The following is a 17,071-nucleotide window of genomic DNA, read 5'->3' as shown; positions in this document are numbered from 1 at the left end:
AACCTTAGCACTTTTGTGCCATTTCAGTTTGTAAACAGTCAGCCTTGTTGGGATGCTGCCACTACAGTAACTGGCTTTCTTAAAACAATAATTGCAGTTGAAGGTACCTTCTCTTAGTTGCATAGATAGTGCAAAGCTGATAATAATATGTGGGGTGATTTTTTTTCAGTTTTGTAGGACATTACATAAGCAGATAATGTTTATATAAGAAAAAAAGGTAATATGTTCAGAGCCAGTATAGTAATCAGTTCTGTTTGATGCCTTTTCTTTTAGAAGCATAGTTTAACAACTGTTAGAACCAGAGTGACATCAGCCTAATATAAAATTTTGTATGTAAATTCATTACTACTCTGATAGAGGTAAAGAATATAATATTTGGTAACCAGAATTGAGAAACTGAAGTTGACAGTCTTATAAATAGAGGAAATTTATTTTGCACCTGTAGCTCATTACTCAAAACAGTGTCCAGTTAAACATTTTCCAAATGCAAATCTGTGGTGTTTTTCTGGAGTTTGATTACATAAAAATAATTAATTTTTCATACTCAAATAATAATATATAGACCAGTAGCCCTTTAAAGCAGTGAATTCTCTGTTACACTCTTCATTATTTTACCATTCTATCAACCTCTCTATTGGCAAGCTGTTACTTGTATATTTTTCCTACCTACCAAGTGCAAAATGGTTATTGTTTCAAATTTTAGTTTTAGAAATGTAAATATGCAGACCACCTTTTGTTTCACATTTTCAAAGTTTTTATGCTAAGTAAAACATGTATTTTAACAGTGTACAAAGGCTAAGGTAAAATGCCTATTTATTCTTAGTATTAACTTATAAAATTAACATGTGTTTCATATTAGAGTAATAAGATACATAGACATAATGTGATGTGTTGATTCTGGGTGTGTTTTTGCGTAGTGGAAATCATTGTTGTTAATAATATTTGCACAAACTTTTGTTCCTGCCTGTGATGATAGCTCTTTGTAGCTCTTTCACAGCCTTTAAACTCATTCAAGGGCTTGTATTCCTTTGCTCATGTGGAATAGTTTCCTAAATAAATTATTTTCTTGCAAATGCTACAATCACCTGAATGTGATGCTTTTAAGAGGCAACCTAGGGAGTAGATTGCAATGCCATCTCCTTTACTTTCAGGGAGGTGCTTACACACATCCATTGACAGCAGCATTGCTGCTTATATGGCAGATCCCTTCGTGTCACAGGCTCTGTCAGTTCTTTTCACGGTGTCACCTGAGTCTTTTGATTCAGTTGCTGAAGACCGTGACAAAGCTTTGGCTCTGAGTTGGGGCAAAACAGATGAAGAACGGGAAAAGAGTAGTTTTTTGTTTTGTTTACAGGATTGAACCACGCACAGGTTAAAGGAATTAGTCTGAAGTCATGCAGGAAATCTTTGGCAGTGGGGAACCTTTGCTAGTCTCAAACCTGATCTACACATAAGGATTCAATGATGTAAATACACCACTAGATGAGCTCCATCAGAGCTTGTTCCCAGGACAGAGACAGGATGTGCAGCATTGACTTTTCTCTGAGAAATTTTAAAATATTTGATGTTTTTAGAAGGTATTTTTCTAGAATAAAGTCTTTCCTGCTATTAGTAATTAACTGGTATTTGCAACTACCCAGTCTAAGCAGATAGAGAGGAAACAATGCCGAGGATTGCTAAGACTGTATTTGAAAATAAACTAAAGGTATCTCCTGTTTTACATTAGTTTTTCATTGTAGTGTTAATATCAGTAAGTTAAAAAAGATAGGTGCTAAAATTAGCTTCGTATATCTTTTGACTTATATTTGTACATTTCAAAAAGGCAGAGAACGCCTTTTCCCAGCTCTTAAATGCTCAGAAAAATGTGTCAAAACTGAGTAAATAAATATTTGAATTTGGAAACTAATAAATTGGAATCATGAAGTCCTTGAAAAGTTTCTTAAAGGCTGTTTAGAATTTTTACATATCTTCTAATAGGACATGAAGGTTATTTTGAGCTACTCTTACTGTATACTAAGCAGTTTCCTTAGAAGCTGTATGTGCTTCAAAAGCACAAACTGTCCAGTAGAATTAAGTAAATAAGGGCCTGCTTTCACCTTGGGCTGATAAAATCCTTTAATGTTTCAAGACTTTAGAGATAATTGTATCAGAATGGGTAAGTACTTATGAATGTGTAAGTTCGTATTTGCTGGGTGGATGATTTCCAAAATTATTAATATCATCAAGGTTTTTATAAATAAAGTGTAACTGAGCTAACAGGTTTTTTGTATGTTTTTTATTTTTATTTCTCTAGCCTCCAAAACTCTTATAAATAGCATGCTACGGGACCCTTCTCAGATTCCAGATGGAGTGCTAGCAAATCAAGTCTATCAGGTATTAATCACACTTGTTTTGTTTGGTTTGGGTTTTTTTTCCTGTGGCAATTCTGTTATCTGCCTAGCAGAGTAAAAGATTTTAAACCTCATTTAATTACTGTCATCATAAACTATCAGTGAGGTCAGAGTGCACTATAAATGGCAGTGCAATATTTGTGAGGGGAGCATTTCACTTTTTAATAGCTTGCTTTTATAGTGAATAAAAGCATGCAGTTTTTGTTTTCTGTGATTAAATCTGAACAGCATCTGATAGCCTTTTTGAGGAAAAGTAATTACTGTTTTTAAGATACTCTTTAACTATAATGGTTTTGTAGTTGCCCATCAGTATACTACTTCTCTTATTTGTCTGCAGTGTACTGTGAACGACTGTTGTTATGGACCACTGGTGGACTGCATCAAACAGTATCCTTTCCCATAAAATTTTAGGTGCACAATTGATGAGCTTAGACTGTGTGGAAGAGATGTGTCTAGCTTTAACCTGACATAAAGTTCTGCTTCACAAAACACATTTCATACTCCTGTCTTTTACATTCAGTCAGCTAGAGGGTCACTGCAGAGCTTTCTCTTAACTAACAAAAATCAGATGGACCATGGGAGGATGTCAGTTCGCTGGTTATACATTCATATATATATGCCTCATTGAACCTCTGTGGTTTTGATTAGTTGAAATGCATATCTGGTTTTTGCTTAAGACTAAGTGACCATGCTTTGAGTGGTGGAGTTGGTCTATATGATCTCTGGAGATACCTTCCAATCTCAGTTATTCTGTGATGAAATTAATAAGTTTCATACATAGTGTTCAACATTGTGACTTTGCTTTGTTATGAATATGAGTTTTAACTGAAATTTTTTCAAGTGCAGTTCAAGTGTGATTGACTGATTAGTATTTTTAAACTCCTACCTGACACTCCAGCGCAGTTATTTTATTTTGTCTTCTTCATAAAGGAGATTTAGCTGTAGTAAAAAACTATAAAAATATCCTGAATGTTCGGGGATATTTTTTTTATAGTGTTGAAATAATTAATTAGAGAGCCATATGGTATATACACTGAGGGAATTCCGTGTGGCACTGAATGTTCCAGATTAAGATTATAATTTGGTAGGAATGATCACCAAGAACCCAAATCTATTTTAATAAAATCTTGCAGGAGCAGCTTTTCTGTTTCAATCTGCAGTCAAAGGAAAACTTTCAAAATCATGGTCTGCTGTCCCAGAGCAGGCTAGTAAGGCAGTTCCTTCCCAAGTCCTAGAGAATCCTTGCATAAATCTCTGCATGCAGTCTGGGGGAAAATCTTGGTTTCACTGTCCCGCAAGATGGGAAAGCTGCAGTGATGTTTAGCTATTAATGAAAAACAGCACTTCATGTAGTTGCACATGTAGATACACATGATTGTCACTCCTTAAAAATACTTTCTTTCTGCTAGAAACACTTGTGTCTACTACAGCCTTAGCCCTGCCGCCATTAATTTTAACACCAGCAGGAGAGAGTTCTAATTGTCTTTGTATTTTGTGCTTTTAATTTGTAATTTTAGATATTCATTGAGATTATCTTCACAATTAAAAAAAGGTGCTCTGAAAGTGGATTGATCTAATAAGCCACACATTTTAAATGGTTGTTGATCATTGGTTTTCATATCCAGAATTTTAAGATTAATATTTTGTGGATGAGCAATCTGGCTGTAGTCTTATGAAAGTGCCAAGCTTAAAAATAACAAAGACACATATGTAGAATTATGAACCATTTTAAAGACTTATTTGCCTGCAATCTAGAAAAGACTTTTATATCCTCCTCATATTGTGGCTCAGATCGGTTATTGAATATGCAGTGACGTCAATGAGAGTAATGAAGAGTTTTTCAATTCCATTTTGGTACAGAAAAGTTTAATACTAAGCTGTGTGAGTGCATTACTGTATGTTGCTGAATTAGATGTTAATTTTGAGGTGCATAAAATAGTTAAAAATCAATTTAAAGTTAAGGTTTTAAAAGCATAATGTCTTCTGAAGGATTGCATATTGATTTTAAATATAACTATCTAATTGTATATGCATGGACCAAAGTATGAAGTCAACCTTTTTGTAAATGCCAAGAGGCTATTTTTCAGTAATAGTTCAGATGCTTACGGGAAACTAGGCTGCTAGATTGCATGAGTAGAAAATGGCTTCTGATGTTATTTACAAGTTTTGCCCCATGGTCATTGCCATACATCAATAACAGGTATTATTATAGACTAAGTGTTTTTGCTTATGGTGCATTGTAAATTCTGTTTGCAATATTTTTCCTACCTTTTTGCCATTCTTCATTTGTCCCTTTTGTTCTGAAATTGCTAGTAGAGTTTAACATAATACAGTTTCAATTTATATAAGCTGTATATACATGTGAAGTGATTCCATAGAATAATTTTTTTGCTGTTCAATATGAAGGGTTCATATAAGCTAATTACTTAACTGTAATAGTAAGATGATCTGTAGTTTAAGTTTTAAGAAGTGACTTTAAACAGAATTTGGAGCTTAACTGCTTTTAACGTAAGATCTTTTATCATATTTTTCTCTAGGATTCTTCTTAAAAGCTTCCAGAATAGAACTTTGACCTCCAAGAGGATATATTAAAAATATTTCATATGGTGATTGTTTTACATATTCCAAGGAATAGGACATTTGATCAACAGGCAGTCGGTGAAGTGAAAAGGACTTCACTATAAAATATGATTTTATCTTTCCCTGACATTAGTTCATGCTTCTGAAAAATCAATTAAAAGGATGGATTTTTTACAGTAAGATGTTTCAGATGAATGTATTACCTATCATTTTCAAAATATAGAAAAAGAAAACCAGTTTGTTTTGTCCTTTGCTGGATTGGAGAATTGGTCGCTTGTCAGTAAAGTGCAACTTTAAAGGTATTTTACTGCAGGTTTTAGGATCACACTTTCTTTTATATTTAGAAGAATAAACAGTAAAGAAAAAAAATTGAAATACTGCCCTTAAATATACTGAATAAATATGGTTAAATGGGTCTTAATTCTATTAAGTGTATGCTGTTGGTACAATAATCTGATTTTTGCAAAGTTGTGTATGCGTCTAAAAATCACTATAAGGATTTTCAAAAATTGGAGTTCATATCATTGGGCACTTCTGAAATGCAGATGAAGGCAAATAAATTCACTTTTGATGTTTCTATGAAGTTTCTTCTTTTCCAAAGTAATCTTGTATTTCTTAACCTAAAGCTATCAGTGCTATTGGGCATGAGCACGAAGTCTTGCTGCGAGAAATGCTTTTGGAAAAAAATCTCTCTTTCATAGGTAAGAATCTGTAGCAGAGGTTATCCAGTGAATTCTTAACTTCAGAGATGTTGGTAACTGTTTACCTATGACAAAATTCAGCCCCAATGCTCCTTATATTAGGTAGTAAAGGAAGAGTGAAATATGATTGATGCTATATATGTTATCTTTTATTGATTTAGAACTGAGCAGGAACTCAGTTCCTAATACCCTATATATACAGCACATGCACAGGCTTGCAATTAATATTTTATAGAATAAGTAGTTGAAAAAAATGCTTTAATATCTGCTGCAGTATTACTTTTGGTGTCATGAGATATTAGCCATAATCCAGGCCTTATGAGATTTAGGAAGAAGCATATGAAATATTAGCTTCAGAATGCTTTATGTATTAAAGAACTGCTAGAAGATTCACTCATTTACCTTGCTGTGCAGTTTCTGCTGAATTTTTGCCCTCTGCTTCCCAATTAATGCAATTACTCTTTTTAACACTCCCAATTTTTAAAGTTATTTTTGGGATTAATTAGTTAGGAAGTTACTTTAATTTTTTTCTTTTAGCCTGCAGTATGTTTCTTTTAGCCTGCAGTAGGTTTCTTTTACATGAGTGCCATTGAAATAAAGATTAATATTCAAAGTGTCCATTCTGTAAATGTGATTGCAAACAGTGACTTCTTAAAGCATGGATTCCTTATGTGATGAGACAGTGAAGTGAAATGCTCTCTTCTGTTAATGATTGGGCATTGTACTAAATTTGTGTGAATTTTGCTGGGTTTATCTGGAGCTATGATTTCTCCTGAAGCTATATCAGGTTAAGATTTTGGAAACCTTGAACAAATTTAAGAAGTTAGAAGGCATTATTAAACTTTTTAAGGCATTTGTCCACATGATTAAGGAACAGAATTAGTGTTCTCTTTTATTTTAGAGAAAAATGAAAAAAGGAGAGGATTAGTTACAAGCTTGCAAATGACACTATGAAAATATGAAGAGGCAAATTTTCTTATTTGACTGTAAGAGTGTAGATATAGGTAATAGGCTTAAGCTGTAATTGCAGAGATGATGGTTAAAAAAAAACAAGATAAACAAACAGTTCTAGGAACAATAAATGTAAAACAAACTGCCAGGAAAGGTTGTAGAATCACCTTCAATGAAAAATTCAAGGCTGGATTTGACACTCATCTATCAAAGCTGGTAATGAAATCAATTCCATCACGATACGAGGGAATGGACTGGATGACTCAGTAAGGGATCCTCAACCCAATGAATTATCATTTTATTTGGCTTGTGTAAGCTTAAGAAGTATAAAAATCACATTTGAATTTTACTGTTTCATGACTTCGGATAAGCATCAATTTTTTCTTTAGAAATTAGCTCCAAGAAATTTGTGCTATCAAATTAAAACATCTAGAATGCGTTAACTTATTAGAAGAAGTTAGAAGTTAACTTATTAGAACTTATTAAAATATGAAGATAGAAATGAGAGAGCTTAATTTGTTGTTCACATTCTATATATAGTGAAGTATTGTTTAGTCATGATTTAAGATATGTTAAGATTTGTATTTATTATGTCTGTGATCATGTATCTATTTCATATCTATATATGTTTGGGATATTCTTAAAAATAAAACTTTCCCAATATTTGCAAGATGAACCCTACCAAGTCTCTTGCAATACAGCCTTTCCTTTCCAAAAACCTAGTTCCAAAACTGCTTGAAGAAAACACCATAAAAACAGAAGAGATGCCAGTATTTCCCATAGGTCTAAAAATTCAGGCTTTGTTGCGTAATACTTCATTCCTGTTTTGAAGAAGGCTTATGGTTTACATGGCTTATGGCTTGTAATTCCATTACTTTTTAACATGTTTCAAAGAAACAGAAATTTTGCAGTTCCCATATTAGTGGGAGTTCCCATATTCTGCATTACTGTTTCAAGAATAGTCAGGAAGTTTCTATCAGATGTGTTCACCTGAGCAACAGAGAGTCTAGTACAGGAGAGGAAAGTACAGTCACAGGACACAGTGAATATCAAGTGCCTCAGTATAGTCTTAGAGCATGAAGCATCTTTTTAGGTTCTGGACAGAATTTGTTTCTAGAGCAGTTGGCTTTCCAAGCCTTCAGATCAGAAGTAATACCTTCAGAGTCACCCTGGAATTGACTGGAAACCTATAGACACTAATGGGGGTTACATTTGATTAATCCACTCTTCATAAGAAGTGCTTCATATACCATATCCTCTCTTCAGCAAAAACACAGCTCTCTCCAGTCTTTATCACTTGGCCTGCTTGAGATTAAAGTGATCAATAGAAGCATTTTATCAAAATAGGCTCGCAGCTTCACATGCCATACTGAAATGGCAGGAGCTTCTAAGTTCTGTATAGGAATTTTATTTTTGTGTCTTTACCATGATTATGTTAGGAAAGTTTTTAGATATATGGGGAGCTATTGAGCTTTATCCTCCTTTGATTTCCACCAGTGGATATAAATCATGAAATCTGATCAGTGTTTTCTGCTGTAATCTTAAATTTGCAGTTGTAGCTCATTTATGCCTCAGCAGAGGAGGGCTAGTAGGAGAACAATGATGTGTTAAATGGTTCTGATTGAGTGTGACATTATGGTAAAGATGAAGCTGCAGTTTTGTTGAAAATCTAAATTAATGGGGTATCTGTTGACAAACTACTTATTAGGGCTGTTTCCACATAATTTTCAGACCTGAGGATTTATAAATGTAACTGTCAAAACTGCTGTGGGCTGGCTTTCAAGCAGTTACTGAATTATTTTTTAATCCATGCTGGAGTTTAAAGATCTTTTGAGGTGCAGAATGCTGCCTCTGTAGTTTCTGGAGCAATGTGAAACATACCTGGGCTGAAAAGCTAGTACTTCTTTTTGATGGTGTTATGGTTTAAAACAAAAATTTTATGGTGATTGTGAGGAGTTCGGGTAATTATTTCTTCCCCAGGGTTATAAAGCTTTAAAACACTTGGAGAAATACTAATGCAAAGCTCTGTTTCTGCACATGACAGATACATCAATAATAAACATGGTTTTTAATATGTTTTCCAATGTTAATCACAGTATGGAATGCTAGGAGAAACCACATGAAGACATTTAGAACCAGATATTTTAAAAAAATCATGTTCTTTTCCTCACCATGAATTAGTATGAAAAGATTTTAAAAGTATTTGGGCACCCTTGAAAAAACAATCTGCTGAAGAATATTAAAAGTAATGCTGATACAGATTCCAGTTCAGAGACTTGCCGTGTTGACCTATGAAACGTGTTTACATCTGTTTTGGTTTTCAGTAAGTTTTTTAAGGGGCATTTGCCTTATTTTGTGGTACTAGCATTTGTTAGATGTGAAAGAAAAGACAGGCCTTTCTATTACTATTGCTCTTAAATGAAAAAAATTTCAGCTGGGACTTCCTATTTTCTATGCTAGATTATTTTAAGCAATTAAGAGCAGGTTGCTCTTAATTGTTAAATTAAAGTTAACTAAATTTGGATAAAATTGTTTTGTTGGTTTTTTAAAATAAGGATTAAAAGATTACATAGACCATTAATTCATTTTTATATTATGGCGTAAGACTTTCTATTCAGATGTTCTGTTAAATTAGAACTTTCTCGATCTTAACATGATTTGTATACTTGACAATTTAAGTTTCAAAAATTAGTCAAAAACCAAATCTGTCTCCAAATCCTAGAAATGTTTTTCATTATCTTATCATGTGATAAGAGTCATAATTTTATATTATGTGATAATGAAGTGTCACATTGCAAAGACTTATATTTAGTGTAGTGTGTTTATAATGAAGAAATGCTCTCAAAATTAAAAAAAAACTTATAGTACCACTCAAAAAGAATAAACACCTATTGCAGTTTACACTGATGTGAATGTTCAGATTTCCAAATTTACTTCTGTCCCAATTTCAGAATTAGTTCACTGTATAAAATACTTCAGAATTACATTCTTCAATGAAAAAGAGTGGGAGGGTTTGATTTTGGCAATATTACAGTATTTTGATTTCTAAGTTAGTATGTTTTTCTTGTCATTAAAATGTTACTTGGACTCAAACTGCTGACCTTTCAGGATTTGCACAAAGTATTCAAAAACTGAGTTCTGAACATTGGCCATGAAACTACTGTCCTAACCTGATAAATGGATTGGAAATAAGCTACCCAACAGTGAGAATGGACCATTAATTTTAATCAAAGGTGATGTAGAAAGGCGAATGGGATGCATGACAATGTCAACAGCCCAGTAGGTGTTAAGGGGCTACACAGCCTTACTTGTTACTAGGTAGTGCCATTAGTTGAGCTTGGGTGAAGACAGAAAGCCATGCCTGGAATTGAATGACCAGGTCACTCCAAATTCTAATGGAGAAATGGTGTTTCAGAAATACCAATGTAATGGTATCAGAAATCAAGGACAAAAAACATTAAGAGGTGGCATGGGCTTTTTTACTTTCTTCTTTTTTTTTCATTTTTTTAAAAGAAAGCTTCTTTTCCCTTTTGCAGTTTTGTCTTGCTCATTCATTATTATTTATTGAAATACTCATCTCTAATATTTTTAAACAATCAAGTTATAGACATAATGTTAGCAGAATGTCTAAATCTATGTTCAGAAACTGGAAAAATTCTACAGAATCCAGAATGCAAAAGAAACTAAAATTATGGTTTTTCTTTACTTTAATAAATTTCTGGGAGAGAAGGCTTTTCTTGCTCTTTTTCTTTAACAATTTTATGTTAACATTAAAAATAAAACCAAGGCAGTAGCAACAGTATATCTATGTTTGTGGTGCTGGTAGGATTAATCTTAACACATCCGAAGGTGGAGAGACTCTTCTTTCAATCAGTGAATATACCTCTTTATTTTGAATATTTGGAGGTTATAAAATACTGTATGACAGCTTGAATTAATGATGTTTATAATGAAGACATAAAAATGCAGAGATGACAAAGAAGCATTTTTATATCCATGCTTCAGGTTTTCTACAAAGGTTCATTTAATCTGACACAGCATTGCATGCATAAGAAAGATATGTATGATTGCATTAGTAATTCTTGCATTCTTATTTAGAATAAAATTAATTATGCTGCTGTCTACTTAATGGAATAGTTTCATAAACAGTAGTTCTTATTTTCTATGTGCAGCTGAAGATCAGCTTCGTGCAAAGGGTTATGACAAAACACCAGACTTTATTTTAGAAGTGCCAGTAGGTAAGTCTTTTAAAAGAATTTTTATTATTTTGTGTAGAAGTACTCATCTAAAATATTATGGCTACTTAAGTGAAGCATACTCTAGGATACTGTAAATAAGTCTCTTCAGGAGTTACCCAATAATTCTAAGAACTTCTAGTTTGAGTCAGAGAGGTTGATCCTAAATAGTGTTACCCAGTCTTTCTTCTTTAGTCTCTGCATGTTTTTATCTCATTAACAAAAAAAGGACAAAAAAACAACACTAAAAACCCCCAAATCCCTGCTCCCACTAATGTATTCTGCCCACTGCCATTCTGAACTAAACTCTGAAATAGCTAGAAATGTCTTTTACTTCTAGATCAAATCAGTTCATAGTCTTAAGATTATTACATTACACCTGTAGGTCATTGCATAAAGGTTTGTTATTGTGCAGTTATTCTTTTACCATCACTTTGCATCCAAATACAACTCTGCAGTTCTTTACTGTTTTTTAAAAGCCTGAATGGGAAGAAAGAATAAGGGAAAAAAGTAAGTATAAAGGTCATGTTAAAGTTCATCTGCCTTTTCTGGTCTTGAGGCCATGTGACAGCACTTGAATATCAGCAAGGAGGGAGTATCCACAGTCTTTCTAGGTAACGTGTGCCCGTGCTCAGCACCCTCATAGTGAAAAAGTGGTTGCTGATGTTCAGGTGGAGCCTCCTGTGTGTAAGTTTGTACCCATTGCCGCTGGTCCTGTTACTGGACACCACTGAAAAGAGCCTGCCTCCCTCTTTACCTGCTCTTCAGAAAGTTGCATACATTAGTAGGATTGCCCAGTAATGTGGACCATAATAAACACAGTACACACATGGTGTTAAGGGTACCCGCTTTTATATTAGGAGCGTGAGGTCATATTCCACCTATTCAGGAGCCTGATCAAAAGGAAACTAGAAAAGCAACTACATTTTAATTCTTAAGAAGGGAAACCAGGGAACACCCAAAAGAATTATTTTTTTATTATTACCCTATTAGAAAGAAGGTTAAAAATAGTAATAATTCATTTGCATATATTTGTCTCAAATTCAAATAATAACAGTGCATTACTTCTTTTAAGTTATTGTAATCACCTGAGACTTAGAGGAAATCATGTTCTACCTGTTGTCTGAACTAAGGTATAGCAGTCCTTGGATTCTTTTCTTCATGACTGAGTACAAACCTAGGAAAGGCAGATGTTTCTTAGAATTAGCATCTGAGCTGATTTTACCTCAGCTGTTTTATCTCCTGGGGTCTAAAGGTGTTGGGGGTGGGGAAGGATGTAGTAGTGTGGGCCTACACAAGTTAACTCGGTTACTGAGAGCAGGGCAGTGGTGGCACATAGAGCTTAGTATGGTGACTTCATGAGTTATTTTCCCAGATTCCCTGAGTAATTTTGCAGTCTGTAGTCAATCATTTGCTGCTATAGCCTCTTGTAATCTTTCTGTGTAGTGCTTCTAGGTTTGCATGCTCTCTGAAAACCTCACTCCAAGTTAAATTTATGCCAGGGCATCATGGTTATGGATCTTGTAGGTAACTCAAAATAACCATAACATTTTTAAAGATCTTAACAATGATACCTAACAACACCTTTTTGGAGAAAGAATGATTTCTTCTGCAAAATTACATTGCCATTAAGAAAAGACATTGCTTTTTCAAAAAAAAAAAAAAAATTATTTTATTAATATTAGTAGTTCACTCCTGCAAGAAATGAGGAAAGACATGAACCAAAGCAAATGCCAAAGCATAGAAACAAAATCATATTTTTTCACATAAGCCTTCTTACTCCTAACTTTTCTGATAAAACATTACTGGTTTTACAAAAGAAAGGAAGCAGACACATGTCCAGGATAAATTTCCTTCCCTTTCTTATACCTTCCATTCTGGATTGGTGGCAAGTGTCTGTCTGTAGCAGCTTATCTAACTGTTTTGATCATTCAGCAGAAATTTCCAATTTCTTACCTGACAACTACCTTCCAGCAAAGTAAGGGTAGTAGAAGAATACAGCTGCTTCTTAGTCTAATCTCTTTTTTTAATATTCTCTTTGCATTAGAATAAATGCAGATATGTGGAACAGGGTGTAATTAAACTGAAATTCATGTGATTATCTGTTTAAAGTATTTTCTGGTATTTTTTTAAATGCCCTATGTACATATTTGAAAGAAAATTTTTACAAATATGTAACGTGGTTGCAAGCATGAATTATGTGGTAGATTGTGGAGTAAATAGAATGTTCCCTAACACAGTCTTACAGGCTGTTGAGTGTGATTTTCAGAGTTCAGTTTGTTTTTTGCTGTCACCCTAGCTGTGGAAGGACACATCATTCACTGGATTGAAAGCAAAGCCTCATTTGGTGATGAAAGTAGCCACCAAGCCCACTTGCAGGACCAGTTTTGGAGCTACTGGAACAGGTATATTTCTGTTCATTTTCCTTATAGATAAATAGGAATTCATTTTAAAAAGAAGTTATCGGATAAAACACTACTGACTCAACATGTTATTAATCTGACATTTTGAATGTCATTAATTAGCATTTCAGGTTGGTGTGCTGAAATATTTATGAAAAATTGAGATCTTAATTTTTAACGTGCAGCAAAAATATATGGTGATTTTACAGTGATGCTAGAGTAAGTGATGTTGGTACAGAAGTTATATGCCAGTTTTTTAATACCTAACTTAGAAGGAAGATTTTGCTGTAATGTTATGGAATATGTACAAAGTGACAAATTTGTTAAAATATCTTCCCAGTCTAACCAAGTGGGATTTGTGTAGAAAGGACATTATTGCTCATTGTCATTGTAAGTAGGGCAGTACTGTTTCACAGTGGGTTTTTTTTAATGAAGTATTTCTTTTGTACATTTGAAGCAATAATTACAATTATCTTCAAGTTGAAAATGTAGTAAGTATTTGCAGTTTAAGGGGGAACAAAAGTTGTACTAGACAGAATTTTGTGGGATGCTGATGGTATTGGTGTAAAGATATTTTCTCTTAAATATGGTTAAAATGCTTCTTCTTTATTGTTCTAAAAGTCATTATTGTGTATATTTATAAATCTTTATATGGTACTAGACACCTCCTCACTAGACACCTCCTCACCTCCTCATAAAAGAGTACTAAACACAATGCTTCATCCTCAATGCCATTTTTCTATGTATTAGAACCCTAAGCAAGATAATGAGGCAAATTAAACCTTTAATAACAGATTGTTTTAAAACATAGATTTAGAAGTCTTCTCAGTGTCCACAAGAGACCATCAGAGGGATAGTGGAGAACATGGCACAAGTGTGTGAACGTGCAACAGTCTCTGTTCCAATATCAGAGCCTAGTCTGGTGACAATCAGTATTTCAGCTGAATATGAAAATTGCTAGCATTACCTTTGGAAATACCTTAAAAGCAGGTTCAATAGAAAGCAGCAGAGAAAGGGAAACCAGATCTTGACAATAACATCATTAAAGTGCAGAATTGTGCTCTGCAGCAACATTCTTGATTGATAGAAAAAGGACCTGCTCCTACTTGGCAATCTCAGAAAGCAGAGAGTTGGAAAGCTTGAATCAAGGTAATGGGAAACTTGGAAGGCTGTCAGTTGTTGGATGATGATATTGTATTCTAGAAGAGTTGAAGAAAGTAAATTGTGAAACACTGAATGTAAAACTTAGAAAGAAATTTGAGTACATATGATATCTAGGCAAAGGGTGAGAATGGCAGGAAAGGTTGTGATGCAAACGTTGCTGACCTGCACATCAGTGTAAAGGAAAGGGAGCAGCTCAGGCTAGGAGAAGACCATTAGATGTACTGGAATACTTTCTGAGTGTACAGGGTGTGTTTGAAGGCATCCATTATGGTGTCAGAGAAGAGCACCTCCAAGAAGTGAATTTCAAACTGATAACTTGAGTTTAAAGATACTAAGTTAAGATGTACAAAAATGTTTGATTCTTTAGTGCAGTGAATTTGCATTCATTTAAAGGAAGCTAGAACTCTTCATAATAAGATTAGTTACACCCTAAATCAAAAATTTAGGTTAATTATGGAAATTAGGCAGATTTCTGTGAGGTTTTTTAAGGAATAATTCCTGTTAGTTTTAATTTTGGCACTGCTTGGCCAAGCTGACAGCCACATCTTCTGAAATGAGTTCTGAATTACTGTAGTTTCTAATATAATGACAGTTGGGTTAGTGAACAGATATTGACAGATTGGGTTGCATGGAGGTTAGACAGTTAAGTTTCATTGGTCTCTGGAACTATTTATATGAAAGAACACAGTTGCAACTGCACAAACTGTGAACCAATTTTGTATTATTTTATCAGTCTATGCAGAGGTCTTTCAAGAGATTCTCAGTCAATTTACTACACCTTTGTGTCTCACTTCCTCTTGAAAGAGAAATTATTTGGAGAACAAGCAAGAGTTCACAATAGAGTTGATATGATGCTCAAGTAACAGTTTAGGATTTTTTTAAACCTGATCCATTGGTTGAACTTAAAGCAGAAATGAAATTGAAGAGAAAATCTGTATCACCTGTTAGATGTGGAGAGAAACACAAATCTAGATACTTTGAAAGGAATGAACCTTTTCTGTTCAGCTTTTTTATTGCTTATCTAAAAATTGTGAGTCAACCTGGAAAAGTTTCTGTGTTATTTTCTCACATGTCACAGATGTAAGATGAATTTTATTCAGAATCTGACTGAAAACTTTGAACATAGCTGGGGCTTGTTTGCTGTTATGTGTGTATTTCATTAAATCCTGTACTTTGTGCTAACTAAATCTGTGAGTGTCTTAAATTGGTCTGTACTGACAGGAAAGAAATGGCACTTTCTCATTTAACAGAACAGCTCCCTAGATGCAGTCAACCATGTCTGTTCACCTCAGTGCAGAAGAACACCTTTTTATTACTCTGAGTTCTGCAGGGACAGCTTAGCAAGGTTTTTTATGGCTCATACATCAATGGTATTGTTAAGCAATTTTCAATTGCAGTGGTGCACTGCAACCTCATCTTCAAATTAAGCTTCACATTAAAAATGTACAAAGTGTACCTTGTCAGTGGATTTGCACAGTTATAATTTAAGGTGTTGTTTAGATATTGAGATTTTTCAATAATAAAGAAGCATGTAAAGGCAAGTTTGGTCTTGCATGTTCCCAGATTGATTTTGCAGAGTTATGTTTTGGGAAAAAAAGCTATTTTATATACTGGTCAAACTTAGTATGAAGTGATTAATATACTTCCCTCAGTATGTTTATTCCTTCAGAGCAGTGGCATCCACTGAGCAGACTGTAGCTTACACTGCTACTGGGTAAACAGAGAAACTCCATGTACAAAATATAATTGCCTTTTGCACAAGTAGTAGATACCACACTTTTCATTTTTCACTGGTCTACATTGCTGTATTTGTTGTAACTATGAGAATAAAAGCTATTGAATTGTTAGTGTGACCAAAGGTAATTTGGAGAGTATAAACAGCAAGTTACACAGATTGCATTTTAAAATGGGGTCTGTGAACATGTTGTAAATTATTTCAGGGTTTAGATGAATGTTGCTGTTTCTTTTTCTTTTCTCCATAGTGTCTGATTTTATAACTTTTTTTAAAATTAAATTAAAAATTGGAGTCCTAGCTGTAAAAGTCTGTTTGTCAGAGCTGACAGGCATGACTACTGTCTTCTAAGGATATACAGATCATCAACACATGGTTCAAACAGTAATTAGTGGGTGCACTGTCAGTGACTTGCTGTAAGAAATAAACTCAAATACAGCAATTTAAATTTTCTATCTTGTTCAAGCATGGCTAAGGCATATGTACAGTCTGGAATGTAATTTCTAGAGAGTCCCAGGAGATAGCTTGACGTCATTATTAGCTAAAGAAACTTTACTATAGGTGAGGAAAAGCATAGGAAAATGTCATATTTGACACTGTTATAAAACTAAAGGCAATTTCACATAGTGAAAAAGAAGCATTTCATCTTCTCTTTGAATAAAAATGGTAAGTCATCTCTCTACTAGATTCCTTCCAGCATTTGTTTTTGTTCTACATGTTTAGTCCTCTACTTCTGCTTTTTTGAAAGAATAAATAAAAGCAAGTTTCTCATAAGTAATTTTAAAATAATAATCACACTTTTTGGAAGCCTAAATTCATGATTCATTGTGTTGTTAAAAGGTGCATTATGCTTAATCTTGGGACTTCAGTTCATAGCTATAAGTCATAGTAAAATTATTAAATTATCATAGAGCCC

At 33.9% G+C, this 17,071-nt stretch overlaps 1 protein-coding gene across 1 annotated transcript in view; it reads left to right on the top strand.

Annotated features, from left to right (window-relative positions):
- CDIN1 (CDAN1 interacting nuclease 1) overlaps positions 1–17,071 on the top strand; it is a 124,241-nt gene that overhangs the window by 48,778 nt on the left and 58,392 nt on the right. Inside the window, exons 6-10 of the mRNA XM_059475133.1 lie at positions 2,294–2,373; positions 2,728–2,777; positions 5,604–5,671; positions 10,795–10,860; positions 13,157–13,262. Coding sequence (XP_059331116.1) covers positions 2,294–2,373; positions 2,728–2,777; positions 5,604–5,671; positions 10,795–10,860; positions 13,157–13,262 — 370 coding nt within the window. The remainder of the gene's footprint in view (positions 1–2,293; positions 2,374–2,727; positions 2,778–5,603; positions 5,672–10,794; positions 10,861–13,156; positions 13,263–17,071) is intronic.

Source organism: Ammospiza nelsoni, chromosome 6 (genome assembly GCF_027579445.1).
Source record: "Ammospiza nelsoni isolate bAmmNel1 chromosome 6, bAmmNel1.pri, whole genome shotgun sequence".
Taxonomy (NCBI): Eukaryota; Metazoa; Chordata; class Aves; order Passeriformes; family Passerellidae; genus Ammospiza; species Ammospiza nelsoni.
The sequence above is the reverse complement of the archived record's forward strand: the minus strand, read 5'-3'. Positions and strand labels throughout refer to the sequence as shown.